The sequence below is a fragment of the Populus euphratica genome, unplaced genomic scaffold (genome assembly GCF_000495115.2).
Source record: "Populus euphratica unplaced genomic scaffold, PopEup_1.0 scaffold111.1, whole genome shotgun sequence".
Classification (NCBI taxonomy): Eukaryota; Viridiplantae; Streptophyta; class Magnoliopsida; order Malpighiales; family Salicaceae; genus Populus; species Populus euphratica.
Window position 1 is genome coordinate 1,143,573 of NW_011499877.1, and position 20,258 is coordinate 1,163,830.

Below are 20,258 nucleotides of genomic sequence, written 5' to 3' on the forward strand. Positions count from 1 at the left end.
GAATAATATCACATATATTATTTCAATATAATTTTAAAAAATTTATTTAATCAAATCCCTACTTAATTTTTCTAGGTTTAGAATTGTAATTCTCTATATAAATTATATTATAGTTCTCAATTTTTAAAACTTATTTACAATTAAATTACACTCAATTAATCATCTCAGTTTAATTTTTAACCATTAGTTTTTATATGTGTGACACATTAGATTGTTGTTCTATGATTAAGACAACAATAACACTTAATGGGAGGTGAATTAGGTGTTCCACTAATAATAATAAATATTGCAATTAACTCATTTGAACACAACAAATACAATTAACCAACAATATAATTAAAGTTCTTAAAGTAAAGAGTATAGGGATAGAAATTTTAAACTCAGTTTAATTTCTAATCTATATTCATACCTTAAACACCAAATCAATCTTGAGTGTTGTATTCTTTACTAATCCAAGTCAAAGATTAAAATGTCATTGATGAATCATCACCAAGCCATTTTTCACCACTTGAAAAAATATTATATTCAAGATTTTTTTATCTTGGTGATGTACCTCACCAATAAGCAAGAGTTTTTCACTTAAACCCTTGAAGAATTAAAATTATTTGAAATGTAGCAACGCTTTCTCAAATAGTAGATGATACAATCAAAGCTTGTATCTCTATAGATCACTCAATAACACTTAAAATATATGTGTTAAAGTGTAGTAAATGTAAGAATTTTTATTCATGTACAAGAATATGAAGGTTTTGATGCACAAATATGAGTATGATTGAAAATTGATGATTTGAATTTTTTTTGCTCTTAAAATAGCTTTTGTGTGCGCGCACTTGTGTATATATATTCAAATTTTATATTTTATTTTGCAATAAGACAAACTATATATATGTATCTTGCAAAAACTAACCATTTATAACTATTATTGTTCTTTTAACAAGTAAAATGGTCAACCGGTTTACATTGGTCAAGCTGATCGATTGACCAATTCGTACAAATTCTCATGTGTTCATTATTTATGAACAAGTTGTCAACCGGTTAATTTGGTATCATTAAAAAGTTGATCGGTTCATTTAGAATACTAGATATATTAGTTTTAATCCTAATAATTTTTTATAGTTGTTTTATCAATCCTTTTTAAATGCATGCAAAATAAAGTTTGTGCATTCATTTTAATTTGTCTATCAAGTATGATATAAATATTTACATTTAAGCACTAAAATAAATACTTAAAAATTAAGTTTTCACTTACTTTGTATCTTTGATTTGTTGATTGATTTTTTCATTCAGTACCTCATACATGTTAATGTTATCTTCATATAAATTTGTTTAAACTTAATTTCATCCAAGCATATCATTAGTCCATTTCTATATAATTGTTATCATTAAAATATATAAAATATTAATATGTGACCCAAAGGTCAACACAAGGAAAATATTGTAGATCTACTAACCAAAAATTTGTTGAGAGAGCTTGTGTATCATTAATCAAAGGGAATAGGCTTAAAGCTTTTAAATGATGGTAACCATACCTAGTTGATTATACATCCCAAGATATAGGTTCAAATAGAAAACTAAGTCATATAATATTTTGACTTGTTGATTGATTTTTTCATTCAGTACCTCATACATGTTGATATGATCTTCATATAAATTTGTTTAAATTTAATCTCATCCAAGTTTATCATTAGTCCATTTCTATATAATTGTTATTATTAAAATACATAAAATATTATATGTGACCCAAAGGTCAACACAAGGAAAATATTGTAGATTCACTAACCAAAAGTTTGTTGAGAGAGCTTGTGTAACATTAATCAAAGGGAATAGGCTTAAAGCTTTTAAATTATGGTAACTATACCTAGTTGATTATAGATCCCAATATATAGGTTCAAATAGAAAAATTAAGTCATAATATTTTTTGTAGCACTAAAAAATTATTATTTCCTACTTATTTCTATGTTGAAATAAATATTCGTTATGGTTTGATAAAAGGTAAGCTGAACTTTTAATAATTTTTATATCTTGGTATACCAAGTAGAGTATAACATAATTTCTTAATGAAAGATCATCTATATAAGTAGAGAAAATTTCCATATCTATAAAAATTTTGATAAAAATTAAATTCTCTAAAGCACTCATAAATCTAATAGTTATTCGGGGTCAAAATAAATATAACAGTAAGAGCTATATGAAATATCTATATAAAGAACTATGTGAGTATTATTGTTTTAGTTTATATAAAAGTTTGAATAGTTTAAAACATCGCTTTTATTATTTAACTAAATAAATCTGATAATATTTCACTAAAAAATATTCAAAGTCAAAAGTTAATTATTCTAATATCAACATCTCTCAGCAAATCTTTAAGTTATTTTCAAGTTGGTAAGATAATTTTCATTCACCTGGAAGATTTAAAAATTCATATTAATAAATTATTTCAAATAAAATAAATAATTAAACCATCACTTCATCCCACTTTAAAAATTCATTTATTTTTACATTTCAAATTTTTTTTAAAAAAAATAATTTTTTTTATTTTTTTATTTATTTCAAATTATATTTATTTTATTTTTTAGTTAATTTTAATATGTTAATATTAAAAATAATTTTAAAAAATAAAAAATATATTATTTTAATATATTTTTCAATAAAAAAACAATCACTACATCACTCAACCTAAATAAACTATTTTCATGGGATGGCATGACCGAATAACACTGGCAACAGTTTTACTGCTAAATGAAAAAAATAAGAAAAAAGTCAAAAAACAACAGGTAATTATAACAAGTTCATACGGAGACAATTTTCAGTTCAAATACATCGACTAGGTCCAGAAACATAGCTTTCATCACAAGCAGCTACAATGAAATGCTGGGATTTTCAAAAAGAAAAGATGACATTAATTTATATCCAATTTCCCACCAGATCTACTAAAACAAAAAATTTCCACCAGAATTTAGCACATTACGCACTTCATGTTGGGTCCGTGAAGAAACTGCTGATGAATGACATAACTGTAGGTGGCGCTTCATTCAAACATGGTCATAATAACATTCTCTCTCAGCCAAGTTCCCTGTACTTCCATCAGCCCTGCTGGAACCCTGTTTCGAGAAATAAAATCTAAATGAATATTTTGCTTCAGCCAGAAAAATTGCCTCCCACAACTGCTATGACTGAAGTCATTGAAAACTTCAAAGCATCATTCAAGATTAGAAAATTCTTTCCTGAATCCAGTTTGTTTGTAGGGAAAAAAAAGCCTGCTGGAAGTCTAGAACCCATCTCTATTTTAGTATTTCTTTTCCTTAAGAGACAAATTGAAGATGGAAATTTTATTCTTGTACTGCATAAATCACATTGATGTCAGAGAAGAAAAGGACAAACTCAATCTCTTCGCAGCAGGTAATCTCTTTCTAGCATTGATCGATTTGAAACCAAGTTACACCCCCGTATCATATCATCCCACAGAAGCTAACATAGATGAATCAACATAAAGTTTCCTTTCAAGTCACAGTATACAATCCATGGAAAACTAATGACATGATCTAGCCAAATAAATCCCATAAAATTCACAATAACATCATATCCACAACCCCATCACCTTTCCAATCTCCATGAACCAAAATGAATAACACCCCTTGCTTGTCTAGCTTTTTTAACTGGTTTCTAAAGCATTGCCCCTTGCTACAGTGATAAACTGATTCATCATTTAACATCAAAGATCAAAAATTGAAAAATTAGAAAGAAAAGGCAAATGTGGTCAAAATTTATCTATAGCAATGCATGGTAGCATATTCATGTAGTGATAAAACAAGTATGCTAGCACAAAGAGATAAAGGGGAGGCAGAGACATGACCTAGTGGTTGGCATAGACATTGCCAACTAACTGTAAATCACATGTCACTGAAACAACATCAAGTCTTCAACAGTTGTGAATGGATGATACACCTGTGAGCAGAATGCATCAGCAAGATCTACCTGTACACAAACAAATATGAAGAAAAAGATTGAAGAATCAATCACAGAACAGAAATGCATCAATCCGGCATACATTAGTTGAGAGTGCATTTCTATGATACCACAAGAAAGTCGAATACCCTCATAGCTCCCATACAAGAAATTTCACAACCAAGACTATTTACAGCTTCCATCACCCTTTCTATTTCATTGCATGACATAATACACTCCATGGCATTGGATTTGGAGATGGGATCAAGTAATACACAATCCAACAGGACATTATCTGTGTCTACCATTTTGTGGAGAAAACCATAGCACTCCCACACAATCCTTCTAGACAAAAATACCCTCCAATTTCTCTTCTTCTCAACTGACACCAAATAAATTTTTACAATTTTGGAAGGAACAACAAAGTCTGGTAATGTTTTAGCATTGAGTAAATACAAAATCCGATGGTTCATAACTTTATTAACAGGAATGATGGCCAGATGAACTCTGCAATCCCAGAATCTCTTTTGCAAAACAGTTTGCCAGTTAGCAATAGCCCATCAAAACCCAATTGAGAGTAAAATTTTGAGGCACAAATCCGTCATGAACTTTCTCAATCAACAACTTCCCTGCCACAATTTTCTCATAAACATAAAGTTTTTGAATTTGGCAGATAATCCCCACTGATCATATTCTGAAGAAAGGCCAGCCCGTTTTCAATCTGTCTCACATCACGAAAATGTTGAATCACAAGACTATGCTTTTCAACTTTGAACACTACAACCATCATCCTTCATTCTTACCATAAACTTCATTGCCCACTCCATTTCACCCACATGACACAATCCCATAATCATCATAAGTTATTGAATTTGGCAGGTAACCTTCTATCATCTACTTTGAACCAATATAGCTTGGCAGGTAACCTTTTATCATCTACTTTGAACCAATATAGCTCCCTCAGCAATATTTTCACACAAAACATGAATCAGAGCATTTTAAATGCCAGAGCACTCCTTCCTTCACCATCTGATCCAACAACATCAAAGCCATGGATCGCAGTGTATAAGTAACAACATCTATATCAAAATCTCTCTTCTTCATTTCTGAAAGTAATTCCCAAGCTTCATAATCTGACCAGCTCTAAGTTGTACAACTTGTCAAATTTAGAGTCAAATTCACGTACCCTTTAAGCATTATATTACAACTTGTCAAATTTAGAGTCAAATTCAATCCTCTCCCAACCATCTCTTTTAGCATCTCCAGTGCTTTATTATCATAATCAAACACCATCTGATGCAGTGCATGATGAAGGATTTTAATTTTTTCATTGCATAATGCATAACCATCCATTCGCAATTACGTTATAACTAACACTATCAACCTCAAACCTATATCTAAAAACCTTAAATGAATTATAATCTATTTCATCTTACCTTGATTTACACACATCAAGGATTGTATTAAAAGGATGTGGGTCAAGAAAACAACTAAATCGATGCATATAAAAAAGAAGAATTAGACAGCTTAAAGGGTTCCCCTGATGCAGCATACCTTTCAGCAATGATTGCATAGGTTTATGGGGGAGAGGCCAAGGGAGGCACAGTGAGTGCAAGAAATAGGATCAGAGAACAGGGAAGTCGCAGAGGTGGGCAGAAATGCTGAATTTCTAATTCTGTTCTCTGGAAAAGAAGATGGATGGCATAACTTCAGGGCTGCTGTTGCAAACAAATTTCCTTAGGACATGTTCAGAATACTTCTCCCTCTTCAATGTTATCCAAAACTGCAGAAGCACTCCTCTGTTTGGTCAATTTGTTTAAGAGATCAAAAACAAAATAAACATGGTATCGACCAGAAAAATCACCTCCAAAACTGCTGCTTTCCAATTCATTGAACACTTTCTTCGAAGCATAAACCAAACAAGACAGGAGAATTCTTTTCCAAATCCAAGTCCTTTTAAAATAAAAAACGAAGTTGAAACAAAAACCATTGGGGACCAACTCTTTCTTATTGTTTCCTATCAATAAAAGATATGAATTGAAGATGTAAAATCAATACTTTCACGGCATCAATCACATTGGTGTAATAGGAAAATAAGACAAGATCTGTCTCTCCTTAGGAGTTAAGGCCTTTCCGGCACGCAAGGTGGAAATTAACAAGAGGTCCTCTCCCTCTCTTTTTTACCTGCTGATTGATAGATTTGGATCCAAGTTTCAACGTATTCTAACAAACCATGGAAGCTAACATAATTAAAGTCAACATGAAGTTTCTCTTTAAGTCAAAATATACAAACATAGGAAAAAAGACAGCATCATACAGTTACATGAATCCAAGGAAATTCTCATCAGTAAAATAATGAACAAAATTTGTATGCAAACCACCATTTGTTATTTGTCACCCACAATGAATATATACTACCTAGCTTGTCCAGCACTTTAACTGAATACAGTTTCTAAAACACTCTCATGCCAAGATAACAACAAATTAAGCTGTCAATTATTATCAAAGACGAGTTTAACTGGCATAGGACCTTTGATTGACCATGGAGTGTCTTTTCATTCCAAGAACTGGGTTTGAAGTGTAAAAAGCTCCTTCTCATGTTGCATTTGTTTGGTTTGGAAGTTTCGGTATGTTGTCTGTGGGTTTCTAACCCCCATATGCCATTTGATTAATTAAGTTCTGTGCTGCTTGCCACTCCCTGAGGCCAAGGACAGGGTTGAACCATCATTCCAGGATTTGCAGAACTTCAGTGGAAGTCAACAGAGCATTACCTACATCCATACATTTATAAGTAATCTAACCATACACAAACAAATATACCGGAACAACATCAAATAGCAGTCAAGAAAAAGAATGAATCAATCTGGCCAACAATAAAAGAGAGCGGATCCTTACAATAAAACAAAAAATAGATTACCTACTTATCTCCCATAGAAGAAATATCACATTCAAGATTAGGTACTACAGCTTTCATCATCCTCTCTAATTCATTGCATGACACAATCCACTCCCCGGCATTTAATTTGGAGATGGGATCAAATGATACATGACCAAACTGAGCATATTATCCCTGTCCACCTTTTGATGGGAGACAGATATACACACAAATCTGTTCAAAACACTGAGTTGAAAATAAATGAAAAGTCCCATCCTTCACCATTTTCACAAATAATGAATCAGTTTCCTTCGTCTCATATGGCACCAAACAAACAATAATTATTTACAATTTTCGAAGTCGACATGTTGAAGTCTAGTAATTTATTGGCCAATTAAAAGTTTGATGAGCTTCACAACTTTATTTTAGGGGTAAGCCGGCCACATCTACTCTGCAATCTCAGAATCTACTTTGCAAAACCTTGATTACCTGTTAACAATTTTCGAAGTCAACATGTTGAAGTCTAGTAATTTATTGGCCAATTAAAAGTTTGATGAGCTTCACAACTTTATTTTACGGGTAAGACGGCCACATCTACTCTGCAATCTCAGAATCTCCTTTGCAAAACCTTGATTACCTGTTAACAATAGCCCATTCAAAACCCGATTGAAAGTGAATTTCCGAGGAACAAATCCTCTATCAACCATCTCAATCAACAAGTTTCCAGCCACCAATAAATCATCTGATTTTTTCCTAACAAACATTGCACTTATCAATATATTGTAAGTGTCCAAATTCGGCAAGCAATCCCCACTAGTCATCTTCTGAAACAAGTCCAGCGCTTTGTCAATCTCTCCTTCATCACAAAAGTACCGAATCACAAGATTGTATGTTTGAACATTTGGCTCACAACCATCATCCTTCATTCTTCCCATAAATTCCATTGCCCGCTCCATTTCACCTCTATGACACAGCCCTCTAATAACCAAATTATAAGTTATTGAATTTGGCACATAACCCTTCACCACCATCTCCTCAAAAATGACTATAGCATTATCCACGCTGTCTTTCTTACACAAAACCTGAATGAAGGCATTATAAGTAGCAACGGAAGGAAGCACTCCTTTCTTCACCATCGTATCAAAAACCTTTCGAGCTCGCTTAATCTCACCAGCAACACCAAAACCATGAATCACAGTAGTATAAGTAATGACATCAATTTCACAGTCTCTCTTCTTCATTTCCAAAAAGAAATCCCAAGCTTCATTAATCTGACCAGCTCTAAAATACCCTTTAAGCATTGTATTATAACTAGTCAAATTCGGAGTCAATCCTCTCTTAACCATCTCCTTCAACATCTCCAAAGCTTTATTAGTCCTCTTAATCAAACACCAACCATTCACCAACACATTATAACTAACACAATCAGCCCTAAACTTTCCCTTGAAAACCTTAAACAGATTATAAGCCATTTCCACGCGTTTGGACTTGCATAACACATCAAGGATTGTATTAAAAGATTGCAAGTCTTGAAAACAACCAAATTGATGCATAGACAAGAAAACTTTAACTGCTCTATGGGGTTTACCCGCAGAGGCATACCTTTCAGCAATGATTGCAAAGGTTTTAGGGGTAGGGCCAAGGCGCGCGGAGCGCATACGATAAATTAGGGACCGGAGAGAAGGGGAGTCGCGGAGGCGGGCGGAAATGTCAATGGCGTGGTCGAAGGAGGAGGGGTGGTGGGAGTAGGAAGGATGGTGGGAAAGGAGGTTGAAGAATTGGAGGGCTTTAGGGCCATCGTTCCAAAGGCGTTTAAGGATTGTGTTGACCAATTGTGGGGTCCATTGGATGGTGGGGGAGTGAAGGGTTTGGGCTAATGCTTGTGGGTTTGATGACGTGAGGATTAGGGTGGCTAGAGCGGCGGCTTCAAGTGATTGTTGAGGTGGTGGTGGAATGGGGGTGGCGGTGGTGAAGGGGTAGGATTTCGGTGGACGAAGATAGAGTAAAAGGGAGGGGTTAGTTCTTTGAGGGAGCATTTTTTGAGTCTGCATGCTCGTGCTTTAATTCAGTGCAGTGACCTATTTATGTGTTCTTGATGAGCAGACTGTGGTGGCAGTGACACAGCTTGATTTCAGTTGAATGTGGCTGTATAACGTGTTTGTAGCCTTCAGTAATATGACTTGGGCAGGCCGATGAGTGTAAATTTTTTACGGTCTGTTATTGTTGTTTTTGGGTTAAAATAATTTTATTTATTTATTTTTTAAAAATAATTTTTAATATTAGTATATAAAAATTAATTTTTTAAAAATATTTTTAAAATAAAAAAATAAACAAACTCTTCCTCTTTTAAAAATATTAAGATACAAATATGGTGATATATGCTAATGTGTTTTTTAGTAAATATCAAAAATAAAAATTAATTATTAACTCCAAAATTGATGTATATTGAATGTTTTTTTTTTAAAATTTTAAATGGTAATATATTAGAATTTTAAAAAAAATATTGAGACAACAACATATTAAATTGATTCGAGTTAATTCGGATTAATTTGTTAAATTTATGATTTAGTTAATAATATTAAGATAAGTCTATAAAAAGTAAAGTGAAATAAATTATAAAATTTAATTTTCAATCACCTCAATGTTAAGGAATGAAATTAAAAAGAAAAAAAGAGACTACTGTTAACTAGGTTAATTTATCAAACCTACAATTTGGATTCCAAAATTAAAATAACTTTATAGAAAATAAATTACAAAAATTACATTTAAAAAAATATTGAGACAACAACATATTAAATTGATGCGAATTAATTCGGATTAATTTGTCAAATTTATGATTTGGTTAATAATATTAAGAGAAGTATATAAAAAATAAATTGAAATAAATTATAAAATTTAATTTTTAATCACCTCAATGTTAAGGAGTGAAATTAAAAAGAAAAAAAGAGACTCCTGTCAACTAGGTTAATTTATCAAACCTACAATTTGGATTCCAAAATTAAAATAACTTTATAGAAAATAAATTACAAAAATTACAAAAACTAATTTTCAATCAACAAGATGTTATATGATGAAATTGAAAATAAATCATTTAAAAAATAAAAAAATAACTTGATTTAATTCAAATTAACATATTAAATCCACAATTTAAATCATGAAATCAAAATAACTCTATAAAAATAAATTAATAAATATTATAAAACTTAATTTTCAACAAATTCAATGAAATTTAAGAGAAAAATTCATGATTCCATAGAAAATAAATTGATAATTTTATTTTAAAAAAAATCCAAATCATGACGATGCATAAAAAAGTGTTTGATAAATTTTTTTTAAAAATGTCATAATGATATAAAAATCTAAATATAAATCCAATAATATTTAATAAATTGATTTTTTTATATATGCTTAAGTTATTTAATTTAATTAAAAATAAAAAAAATAAAAGGCTAAGTAAACAGTGGCCTAGCGCACATGGATTGAAAAAAAAAAAAAGGCTAAGCTCATGAGCATCATGCCTGAAGCGCATGGCCTTTTTATTATTGGTAAAAATAAGGGACAATATCCAAAAAACATTTTGAAAAAAAATGCTTGATGATGCGCCCAATTTGACTTTTTTATTATTGGTAAAAATAATGGACAATATCCAAAAAAAAATTTGAAAAAAAATGCTTGATGATGCGCCCAATTTCCGATCATCGGAAATGTAATTGGGAAATTTGGTTGGGATTTGTTGGAATTAAAAAATTATTTTGTAATATATTTTCATCTAAAAAATCTATTAAATATTCTTATAATATTAATAGACCAATAAATCATCTTAAAATATCAAAAACATCGTATAAATTACAAAACCAAATAAAAAAATTATTTCTTAAATCTCAATTTATTTTTTTAATAAAATCTATTTTTTCCAATAAGATGAATGATAGAATACTTTAAATAATTTTTTCTCTGGAACCGTTAATATAAAGTATGATTTGTTTTTTTGGCTGAAATGTGGCCAACTAAATACCTTTTTTTTATATAGGACTTTATTTTGCTTCTTTTAAACTCAGAAACTGAAAAATAAATAAAATAAAATTTTAGATCAGAACTACAAGCTAAGAAACTGAAAAAACCATAAAGGAAAAAAAATAAAATACAAGGACTAAATAAGAACTTTTTTCATAAAAATTTTAGACCGGTCTATGCTTTGGTCCTAAATGTTTTAATTGTTTTTTTCTATAACAAATCCTAAGAAATTGATCGTCAATTCAGCCATAAAAAATACAATCAAATATGAAAAAAATTCTATAAACAAAATGATAAAAAAAAAAATAATACAATTAAACTGCTCCAATCTACAAGAATTTATCAGAGAGCATGCCCAGTACAAAATGCTGCTGAAGTATTTTCCCAACATCGTTTAAATTTCTGGTTTTCTTTTTTAATTGTTAATAATATTAACGTTAATTTTAACAATAATGGCTGATTAAATGTAACTTCCAGTTATCTCCACGATAAGTGGCATATCTTCATAGATTATTTTGGTGTTTATTATCTTTAAAGATCAATTTGGTCTCATAAATAGAGCAGAATGGGTTATGATAAATAAATAAACAAACTGGCATCAATTTACAAGTTACATAGCTCCTCCTTGGCCTTTCAGCATCCTCACATAAAAATATTATTGTCCCAGATCATGAAACTCCTATTACTGTTCTCTACCAGGATGAATCAAAACTGTCCAGCAATGAAGCTTCACCTGTACTTTCCAGTTCTCTCACCAATTCCTATCATGCAGAAATCCAGAAAACATAAATTATAGATCATGTGCTGGTTTTCACCTATCAACTTGATCATATACACACTACTCTCCAAAGAATTCTTCTTGAACCAGATGGTCAATTGCAGCAACTGATACTGCCCATTCCTCCTCTAGCATTATTACTAGGAGACAGTTAGCTTCTTGATCAATCTACACTTTACGAGCACGGTCACGCCAAGAACCTTGCTGCTTTGCAAGTACCTGAAACCATGAGAAGAATTGCTTAGATTTTGCTCTCCAAATCTCTCTCTTTTTCTCAAGAATGAACCCACCTTCTCACTTAGAAGGCTAGAAGCATGGTCGGTGTCTTTGCTCTCGTTTCTATTGTTGTCCATCTCTATCTCATTGTTTGAAGTAACAGATGCCAAAAGTGGTGGTGCACCAAACATGGCCTCATCATGAGCAACTTTGATTTGCTCTTCCCTTCTTGCCTTTATATATTGTCATTATAAAAGTTACATAAGAAGCTACAGAACATGTTCATGCTTAAGAGAGAATGACAAGGAAGAAAAACACGGATTATAGGAACCAACACCTATGATCATTAAATACAAGAAAAACTGAGATTGAAACAGCAGCAGATTCCTACCTCCACTGCAGAGAAACGGAAACTCTGGCCTAAGTGCTTGACTAGTGCTGCATCATCTTCCACAGCTAAACACACACAAAGAAACATCTTTATATCAGTTTTAATTATTCTGACCAGGTCCATGGATATCCTGTGTTATAATCTAAGAGTATTCATCTGTCTAGAAAATTTATAACCAATAAAAATGATTTAACTTTAAAATATCAATTTATATTTAGCTGATTTGTGATCATCTCATTTCTCCAACACTATCACCCATAATTGCAGAGTATGTACTTGTAAACAATATTACAAGAACATTAGCATTACAAGTAAATAGACAATCATGGGAATTAATTTTATTTCAGGTATGGTTTCAAACTAATACAGAGGTATTCGCAAGTATGATAGTTTGGAATTTATTATTTTTATGTATGCCAATTGAAAGGCATGCTTAATGAGTGTATGCAACATAATGGGAATATCTTGTTTCATTATTTCATAAAGTTCCCCCTTTCGTTTCTTAACCTAACAGTTTTCTGAAAATGAAGTGCACATCTTCTTTCACAGCCAAGAAAAGAAAAGCCACAGGAATTCAGGAACACAAGATGATAGCAGCAGCAATGAAATGAAATTAGAACAGCAAGCATTTTAGTATCCAAAAAATCTCAACTCATCAGCCAATGGCCGAATAGTGCAAGCAACAAGAGCTGACCACATACAAACAATGTCATCCTGTAACTTGGGAATAAAATGTTGATAAATATATCTAACCTTCAACTTCCTCATCATCAAGCGGGGCATCCTTGTTGAACACAAACCGCTCCCAACCAGAGCCCATTCCCTCATCCTTTTTAGCTGCATAAAAATGCAACTGAATATTATATGAAAAATATTTATGAGCATCTATAAAAAGGGTAATATACATAATTTAAAATATCAATACCACCAAGGAAGGGCGGGAGTTTATCTGGTGAGAAACACAGCAGTATATCTTCCAACCAGTATGTTCACATGCTTAATAAACCATTGTTTTAACACTAATCTGGATACGAAATTGCATTAAGGTTGATATTTACAAAAGTCTAGTAGCAACATTCACAAAAGATGGATCAATTATTAATAATGTACACTAACGACCAGCCCAACTCCTATAAACAAACTGTATTATAATACCTCTACATAAAAGCTTACATTTCTATATAAAACTCATATTGATACATTATTACGAATTACTAAAAGTATTGCTGGAGGAAAATATTTAGGGTCTATTTAGAAGTGTGGTAGAGGTTGCTTTTCAAAATTCTTTTCATTTGGAAAGGAATTAATATAATGTTTTTTCATTTTTAAAAATTCACTTTTGAAATCGGTACGTTAAAACAATCCAAAAAAATAATAATTTGAAGCTAAAAAGAATTTCAAAAATTTTCAAAAGCATGGCTGGATGGCAATGCTAAACAAGACCTTATACTGCAAAAGTAGACAAATGCAAATGCTAGAAGTAGAACTAAATAGAGTGCATGGTAAAATCAAAACACTGGAGTGCAATGAGAAACATGTTAACTAACACTCTTAACCAAAACTGACCAATAACAGTTTCCTATAAAATCAAGCATGACTGAAAGAATATGATCTCCCTTTGTTATCAAATTAAAAGCCAGTGTATTTTTAAAAAATTAAGTGTGTCTTCCCAATAGCAAAACTAACTTTTCACTCTCATTTATAATAGTTTTATAACTACACAAGCCCCTTCCAACCTGAAACCTTAACCTTGTCATAAAAGTTAAGACAATTTGTTAACTTTCTAACATCATGTCTTGCAATTTAGAGCAAATCCAATAGTTACACGCCACTAGTATACTATTAGATATGCAGATGATAGTGTGATATGTCAGCTTCCTATTTAGTTCTAAGCCACTGGCTAGCTGCTCGTATTATATAAGTACATATGCGGTTAATGATTTGGCATGACATGGTTTGGGTATAACTTAGAATAATTTATGAAGGTGCACTTAGTTCTATTGTTTAAAATCACCAAAATGTGTTTATCTCTATGTGCTTGTGACAAACATTGTACCAAATCAACAGCTTGGCCTAATTTGCCATCGAAATATAAAACTGCTTCATAGATATGAGCTATCATTGCCATTTATTTGTTGTAGTTTCAAACAATTTATTTTTTTCATAGATATATGAAAATTACACTGTTCATGATGCTAAATAAGGCAGGAAGTCCTCAGATCAATTCAGACAGGAAAACGACATGATCATCTCAAATTTCAGCAAAGGATGTGATTGCTTACCAGTTTCATTAAGCTGAAATTTCATCCTAGCTTTGACTCTTTCAGCTGGTGTCTGTTTATCAAGGAAACCCAGTCAACATCAGAAAGAAATAAATTTGAGCTTCTTAAAGATAGAAAATAGCCAATAGACTCAATTATGAAACCACGTAGGAAAGAAAAATAAAAGATTTTTAGCTAGTAGTTATTTGAAGTAACTTGGAGATGGAAGCAAGATACACTTTCTTCTTTCCTTACATGGAGCAATTTGGGGGTATTATCTAGTTTCGACTTAGTTATACAAAGAGAAGAAGCAGAACTAGTATTGCTTTCTTGATATTTTCTTAAATCTCTGTTGTTTTTCCTTTCACCAGTGATATGACAGAGGTTACAACAATTAGCATGTTGGACTATTTTGACCAGTCATCAAGAAATTTCTTCCAATTTTCCCACCCCAGATGCCAAATCCAACAAGAACATATTGTTGAGAGTTCAGGGAAACACGATATGTTCCATCTTCTACTGATATATCTTACATTTATGTTCTGATTTTGTTTTAGGCAAGGACAAGCTGGTATCCCTCAAGCATTCAACAGCCTAAACACTGTCTTCCATGTCTTGCAACAAATCAAAAGAAATGAGTGTCTCACCTGCGTAATGTTTAGTATTCAAGGTTTGGCAACACAACAGTGCTGGTGTATAATTAATAGTTGGACTAATAATGCACAATATCATCATCTTCTCAATTCTAAATTTGAAGCAGAAACCTACTAGCCCCCTTCATTTCCATTTTTTTCCACTACGAGTAAATCCTGTAGACTAGCATAGCCTCCAATTAAACTATCAGATTATAAATTCAAAAGCCCTTTTAATTATTTAAAAAAAAAAAAAGCCAGCCATACCATTTTCTCGTAACCTTCAATCAACCGCGAATAATCAATGCCGCCATTCTTCTCCTTCCCTGCTCTCTCCCTTTCCACATCATCACCCCTTATCTTCTCCGACCTTCTGCCCTCTCGAGACGATAAACCACGACTTCGGCTTCTTGTCTCCAATCTCCGGTTCCTTCTCCGCTCTCCATCTCTATACCTCTCTCGGCTTCGGCTTCGGCTTCGGCTTCTGCTTCTACGCCTATAATTTCTCTCTCGGCTTTTGCTTCTGCTTCGCTTCCTGTGATTCCTCTCTATACTTCTCGACCTCGATCGATGCCTATGATGGCCCGATTCTCTTCTGCTTCTCTCTGACGCCTCATCTTTGGGTTTCTTCTTGAGTTTGTTTTGAATTGATTCGAGCTGAGCTTGCCTTTCAAGATTTGAAGCTTGCGTAGGACTAGAGGCTTTAACAAAATTGCTCAAAAAAGAAGCGGTTGAGGAAGGGAGAGCTGAGCCTCTCGGAGGAGGAGCGGCAACGTCCTTATTGGCGGAGAAGCCGAGGCCTTGCTTGAAGCGTGCGGCGCCTTCGCCTTTTCGAGTGAGCTCTTCGTAGTACGCCGCAGCTTTCTCTTCCTCCATTTTGATGGCAGTTCTTTTTTTTCCAGTTATTCGGGGTTCTGGTCCGGAACAGGGAGAGGTAAAGAGGCTGAAGTGCCGGTTAAGGGGTAAATGATGTCGTTAGTTAAACTAAGTGTATTGGTTCGTGCGTGGGTTAATATTAATTTTTAAAAAAATATATATATTAAAAATATAAATAATATTTTCAATATTTTACATCTGTCAACGTGCCAAACTCAATCAACTTGAATTACTTAGATTTGGTAATTATATCAACTCGTATCTAAATCTAGCACTAAATATAATCACTAAATTCAAGGTTTTTTGAATTTAATATGGTTCCTAGACTTGTCAAGGTGTGAAACTCAATTAACTTGAATTACTTAGATTTGATAATTATATCAACTCGTATCTGAATCTAGCATTAAATATAATCACTAAATTCAAGGTTTTTTGAATTTAATATGGTTCCTAGACTCAAGGTGTTTGAGCCTGACGTAATTCTAAAACCCAAAACATTTTAATATGATGTGGTTGCCAAACTCGTCTAATATTTGTTTAGATCTAGTCTCACATGGGTAAATCTATAAAATTAAAAAATATATATTTAAGTTTTCATGGTTTGTAGACTCGAGGTGTTTGAGCTTGACATGGTTCCCAAACCTAAAACATTTTAACCTGATATAGTTGTCAAACTCGTCTAATATTTATTTAGGTCTAGTCTCACATGGGTAAATCCATAAAATTAAAAAATATATATTTAAGTTTTTAATATTTTATATAAAAAATAAAAAAATAATCTACATGAAAAAGTATTTCAAATAGTTTTTTTATTTCACATGTATATAAATATATGTGTGTATTTCAAAATCTCACATTAGAAAAAAAAACATGTTTTAAGTATTTATATAGTGAATTTTAATATGGATTTGTAAGCTAATAAAAAAGATGAAAAAAGAAAGGTTTTTTATTAGAAAAGTTTTTTTAAAAAAAATTCTTTACTAGCTTTTGCTGGGTCATCTGAGTCCCAGGTTAACTCGTTGTGCTGAGCTGAGAATATATTTATAATTATTGTAAGAATATATTTAGTTTTTATTTTCATCCATCTTTTTATCCAAAAATATTTTTATTTTTTTATATTTTTTTATTCTATTTTGAGACATTAATCATACGACATTCCTAAAATTCACTTAATTTTTTTATTAATCTCTTATTTTATTGAAAAAAACATTTATAAAATTGCATAAATTAAAATAGTCAAAGAAACAACAAGTCTTTTACATATATAGTATTTTCTTTTCATACAACATAATATATCAATTTAAAAGTTCAAAAGTTTTCTCTTATAATCATATATTTTAATATTTTGTATATAATAATAGTTATAATGTAGAATAAACTCTTCTTGCAACAAATTTTGATAATTAGATCATGCAATATCTCAAATTCAAAAAAATATGAACCCTTTAAAAAATTATCCAACACTTGAATGAAAATATAAAATTAATATTTTCATTTACAATGCATACATAAAAAAAGTTTATTTTTGAAGACTTGAAATAAGTCACTTGAAAGACAACATTTTTTTTTCATTCTTTTCTCTTCGAATATTACAAATTTATAAAATAAGTTGCCAAAAAAAAAGAAGAGTATGAATGAAAAATCTTACTTGAATGAGATAGTGTTTGGTTTTGCACTCTAATTGTGCGTTTGAAAAAAGTGTTTGTTTTTGCACTCTAATTGTGCGTTTGAAAAAATTTAATTTTTTTGACCCAAACGCTTAGGTTTGGCAATCAAAGTGCATGGATCTAGCAATCATGCCACACCCAAAATATTTGAGTATGATAAACATGTTTGATTAGATAAATAACAAACAAATAGAACAAGTGCCTACATTAGTTGTTAGGAGAGAGAAAAGAAAAAAATTGCAATAGTCGATCACTAGTAACAATATGGAAAAGAGTATAGCTACATATCTAAAGAAACAAGAATGATTAGATTTGATTATCGAGAAACGTCATAAGTATCTCTAATAGCACGGGCACCATCCATTCATCTCAGGAAAAAAGAAAAGCAAAAAAAAATACCTTACAAAAAAATGAGAAATTGAAAGTAAAATCACCATTACCATCGACAGTAATATGTCTTTTGATCTATAGTTATTTTCTCATACCACTTAACTTTTCTTATAACTAGATTTGTGTTTCGGGTTCTACTTTTTTTTTTCAACATAAAAAAGTTATTGTTAAGAAAAATTCAAAACTTGAATTATTAGTTTTATTGGTAATTTAAATAATATAATTATAAAATACAACAATTATTAATAAACCGATAACAAAATTAAAAGAAAAAAAGAAAAAAATATGATAGTAGTCTACTTGAATTATCAAATAATTTAATTAAGTGACCAAACTAAAAATAAAAAAACCAATCAAATTAGGTTAACTTACAAACTTTACAACTATAAATATAAAATTAGAATAATTTTATGGAAAGAAACACAAAAAAAAAAGTTCAAAAACTAATTATTAATAAATTAAATGAGAAACATGATAACTCAATATAAAGAAAAATAAAAAGAAAAAATATTTAACTCAATTTTTAGCAAATAAAATATTTTAGGATGAAAATTAAAAAAAATATAATTAAAAAAACTTTATATAAACCTACCCAAATTAAAAAATAAAATCTATAACTTAGTTACTTACGATATTAAGATGACCATTTTTAAAAGCAAATAAAATAAAATTATAAAATTCATTATTGAATAACTTGAGTTAGTGCTTTTAGAGAGTGGTGTAGCAACTTGTTAATTCCATATATGCTAATTTTAAAAATATCTTGGGTAATCTTTAAATCTACAATAAAATTAAAGTAAAATAACAAAAGAAAAACTTTACTGATGATTTTATCATGAGAATTAGATAAAGAACTATATGATGTTTTTTATATGCACAATTTAAATAAAAAATATTTTGTAAATCATAGTTTTATAAGAAAGTTTTCCTTTTTAGAATAAAAAAATGGAGAAAAAAAACTGTATTCATTCTTGCAATGAATGTAAAAACAATTCTTAGAAAAAAGATACAAATATCTTCATATAAAAAAATCAATTATAACATAGGAGTATAACTAAGCATCCCTTAAAAAATAATATCAATTTAATTTTTTATTTTAATTATATCTGCATAAATACAAATAAAAAATAAAATTAAAATATAGACATGAATAGAAAACTTATGAGTGTTTTGTTTAAAGAAATCTTTTTTAATATTAGTAGTGATTAAAGAAAGTAAAAATATAATACATCATACTCTAAAATATTTTTTTATTTGTTTTTTTATTTTGACCAATTATATTTAGTAAAAATATAATACATCATATTCTAAAATATTTTTTTTTATTTATTTTGACCAATTATATTTAGTAAAAATATAATACATCATACTCTAAAAGCTTGTTTTATATTATTTAAAGTTTTATGTGATATATAAATAGACATAAAATAGAGAAATAGGAGGAACCTATTTAAGAAAACATATCATTGTTTTTGTCTCTTTTTTAATAAGAGCTATGTTGAATATAACTGATAATTAGTATTTTATGAAAAAAATAAAAAAGTTAGTACTACCAATGAAAAAATAAAAATGGATATTAAAATTCCTATTTTAGTAATAAAGTTAAATAATATTTCCAGGATATTTTAGTTGAACCGTATATTTCAATATAAAATTCAAATTTTTATATATAGTCAGTTGTACGTGTGTTTTTAATGGGGTGAAAAAAAAATTAATAGTGTATAAATACAAAATTAATAGTATATAAATACGGAGAAATAGTATACAAAAGATAATTCAACCAAACAGAGAAGTAATTGCAAAGACTAAGATGAAGAACAACAAAAGAAAGTTAGATGGATGGATTTTTTTGTTTCTTCAGTGCTTTAATATCTGGGTTGGGCCCAAAATACACATTGAGGCCCAAAATGGAATCAACTATAGTTGTTAGGCCCACTGCATCATTGTGAGATCAATTAAGAGCATGTGATTTTCACCAACAGTACAAATGTCTGCTGAAATAAGGTTGATAATAAAGTGTAGAGCCTGCAACATGAAACTTAGCCCAAATAACAATTCACCAGGACTTACTATGATAAAATAGTTCAAGCATGCATTGACTTCCTTCTCACAACAGTAAAAGCCTCTTTTTCCAATAAAACTATTAACAAAAAAAAAAAAAAACTTTTACCAGAAGCAATGAAAAAGCATAAAAAGAGAGGAAGACCGAGTCC

General features: G+C 30.5%; 2 protein-coding genes across 12 annotated transcripts; both read right to left on the minus strand.

Moving 5' to 3' along the window:
• Positions 1-2,727: 2,727 nt before the first annotated feature.
• Positions 2,728-8,962, minus strand: OTP43 (Pentatricopeptide repeat (PPR) superfamily protein). Of its 11 annotated transcripts, none has more exons than XM_011030336.1 (6): positions 7,336-8,962; positions 6,867-7,187; positions 5,810-6,716; positions 5,500-5,728; positions 3,854-3,975; positions 2,728-3,101 (listed from the first exon to the last, which is right to left on the minus strand). In XM_011030336.1, the coding sequence occupies exon 1, from the start codon at positions 8,869-8,871 to the stop codon at positions 7,381-7,383; it is 1,491 nt and encodes a 496-aa protein (XP_011028638.1). In that variant the 5' UTR covers positions 8,872-8,962; the 3' UTR covers positions 2,728-3,101; positions 3,854-3,975; positions 5,500-5,728; positions 5,810-6,716; positions 6,867-7,187; positions 7,336-7,380. The 11 variants fall into 11 exon arrangements, with proteins under 11 accessions (XP_011028638.1, XP_011028637.1, XP_011028645.1 ...); XM_011030335.1 differs by having other exon boundaries at positions 6,863-7,187; XM_011030343.1 differs by having other exon boundaries at positions 5,810-5,898; positions 6,476-7,187.
• A 2,414-nt stretch (positions 8,963-11,376) lies between these two features.
• LOC105128605 (serine/arginine-rich splicing factor) lies at positions 11,377-16,082 on the minus strand. Its single transcript, XM_011030346.1, has 6 exons — positions 15,380-16,082; positions 14,502-14,553; positions 12,973-13,056; positions 12,220-12,284; positions 11,903-12,061; positions 11,377-11,831 (listed from the first exon to the last, which is right to left on the minus strand). The coding sequence occupies exons 1-6, from the start codon at positions 15,986-15,988 to the stop codon at positions 11,781-11,783; spliced, it is 1,020 nt and encodes a 339-aa protein (XP_011028648.1). The 5' UTR covers positions 15,989-16,082; the 3' UTR covers positions 11,377-11,780.
• Positions 16,083-20,258: the final 4,176 nt, after the last annotated feature.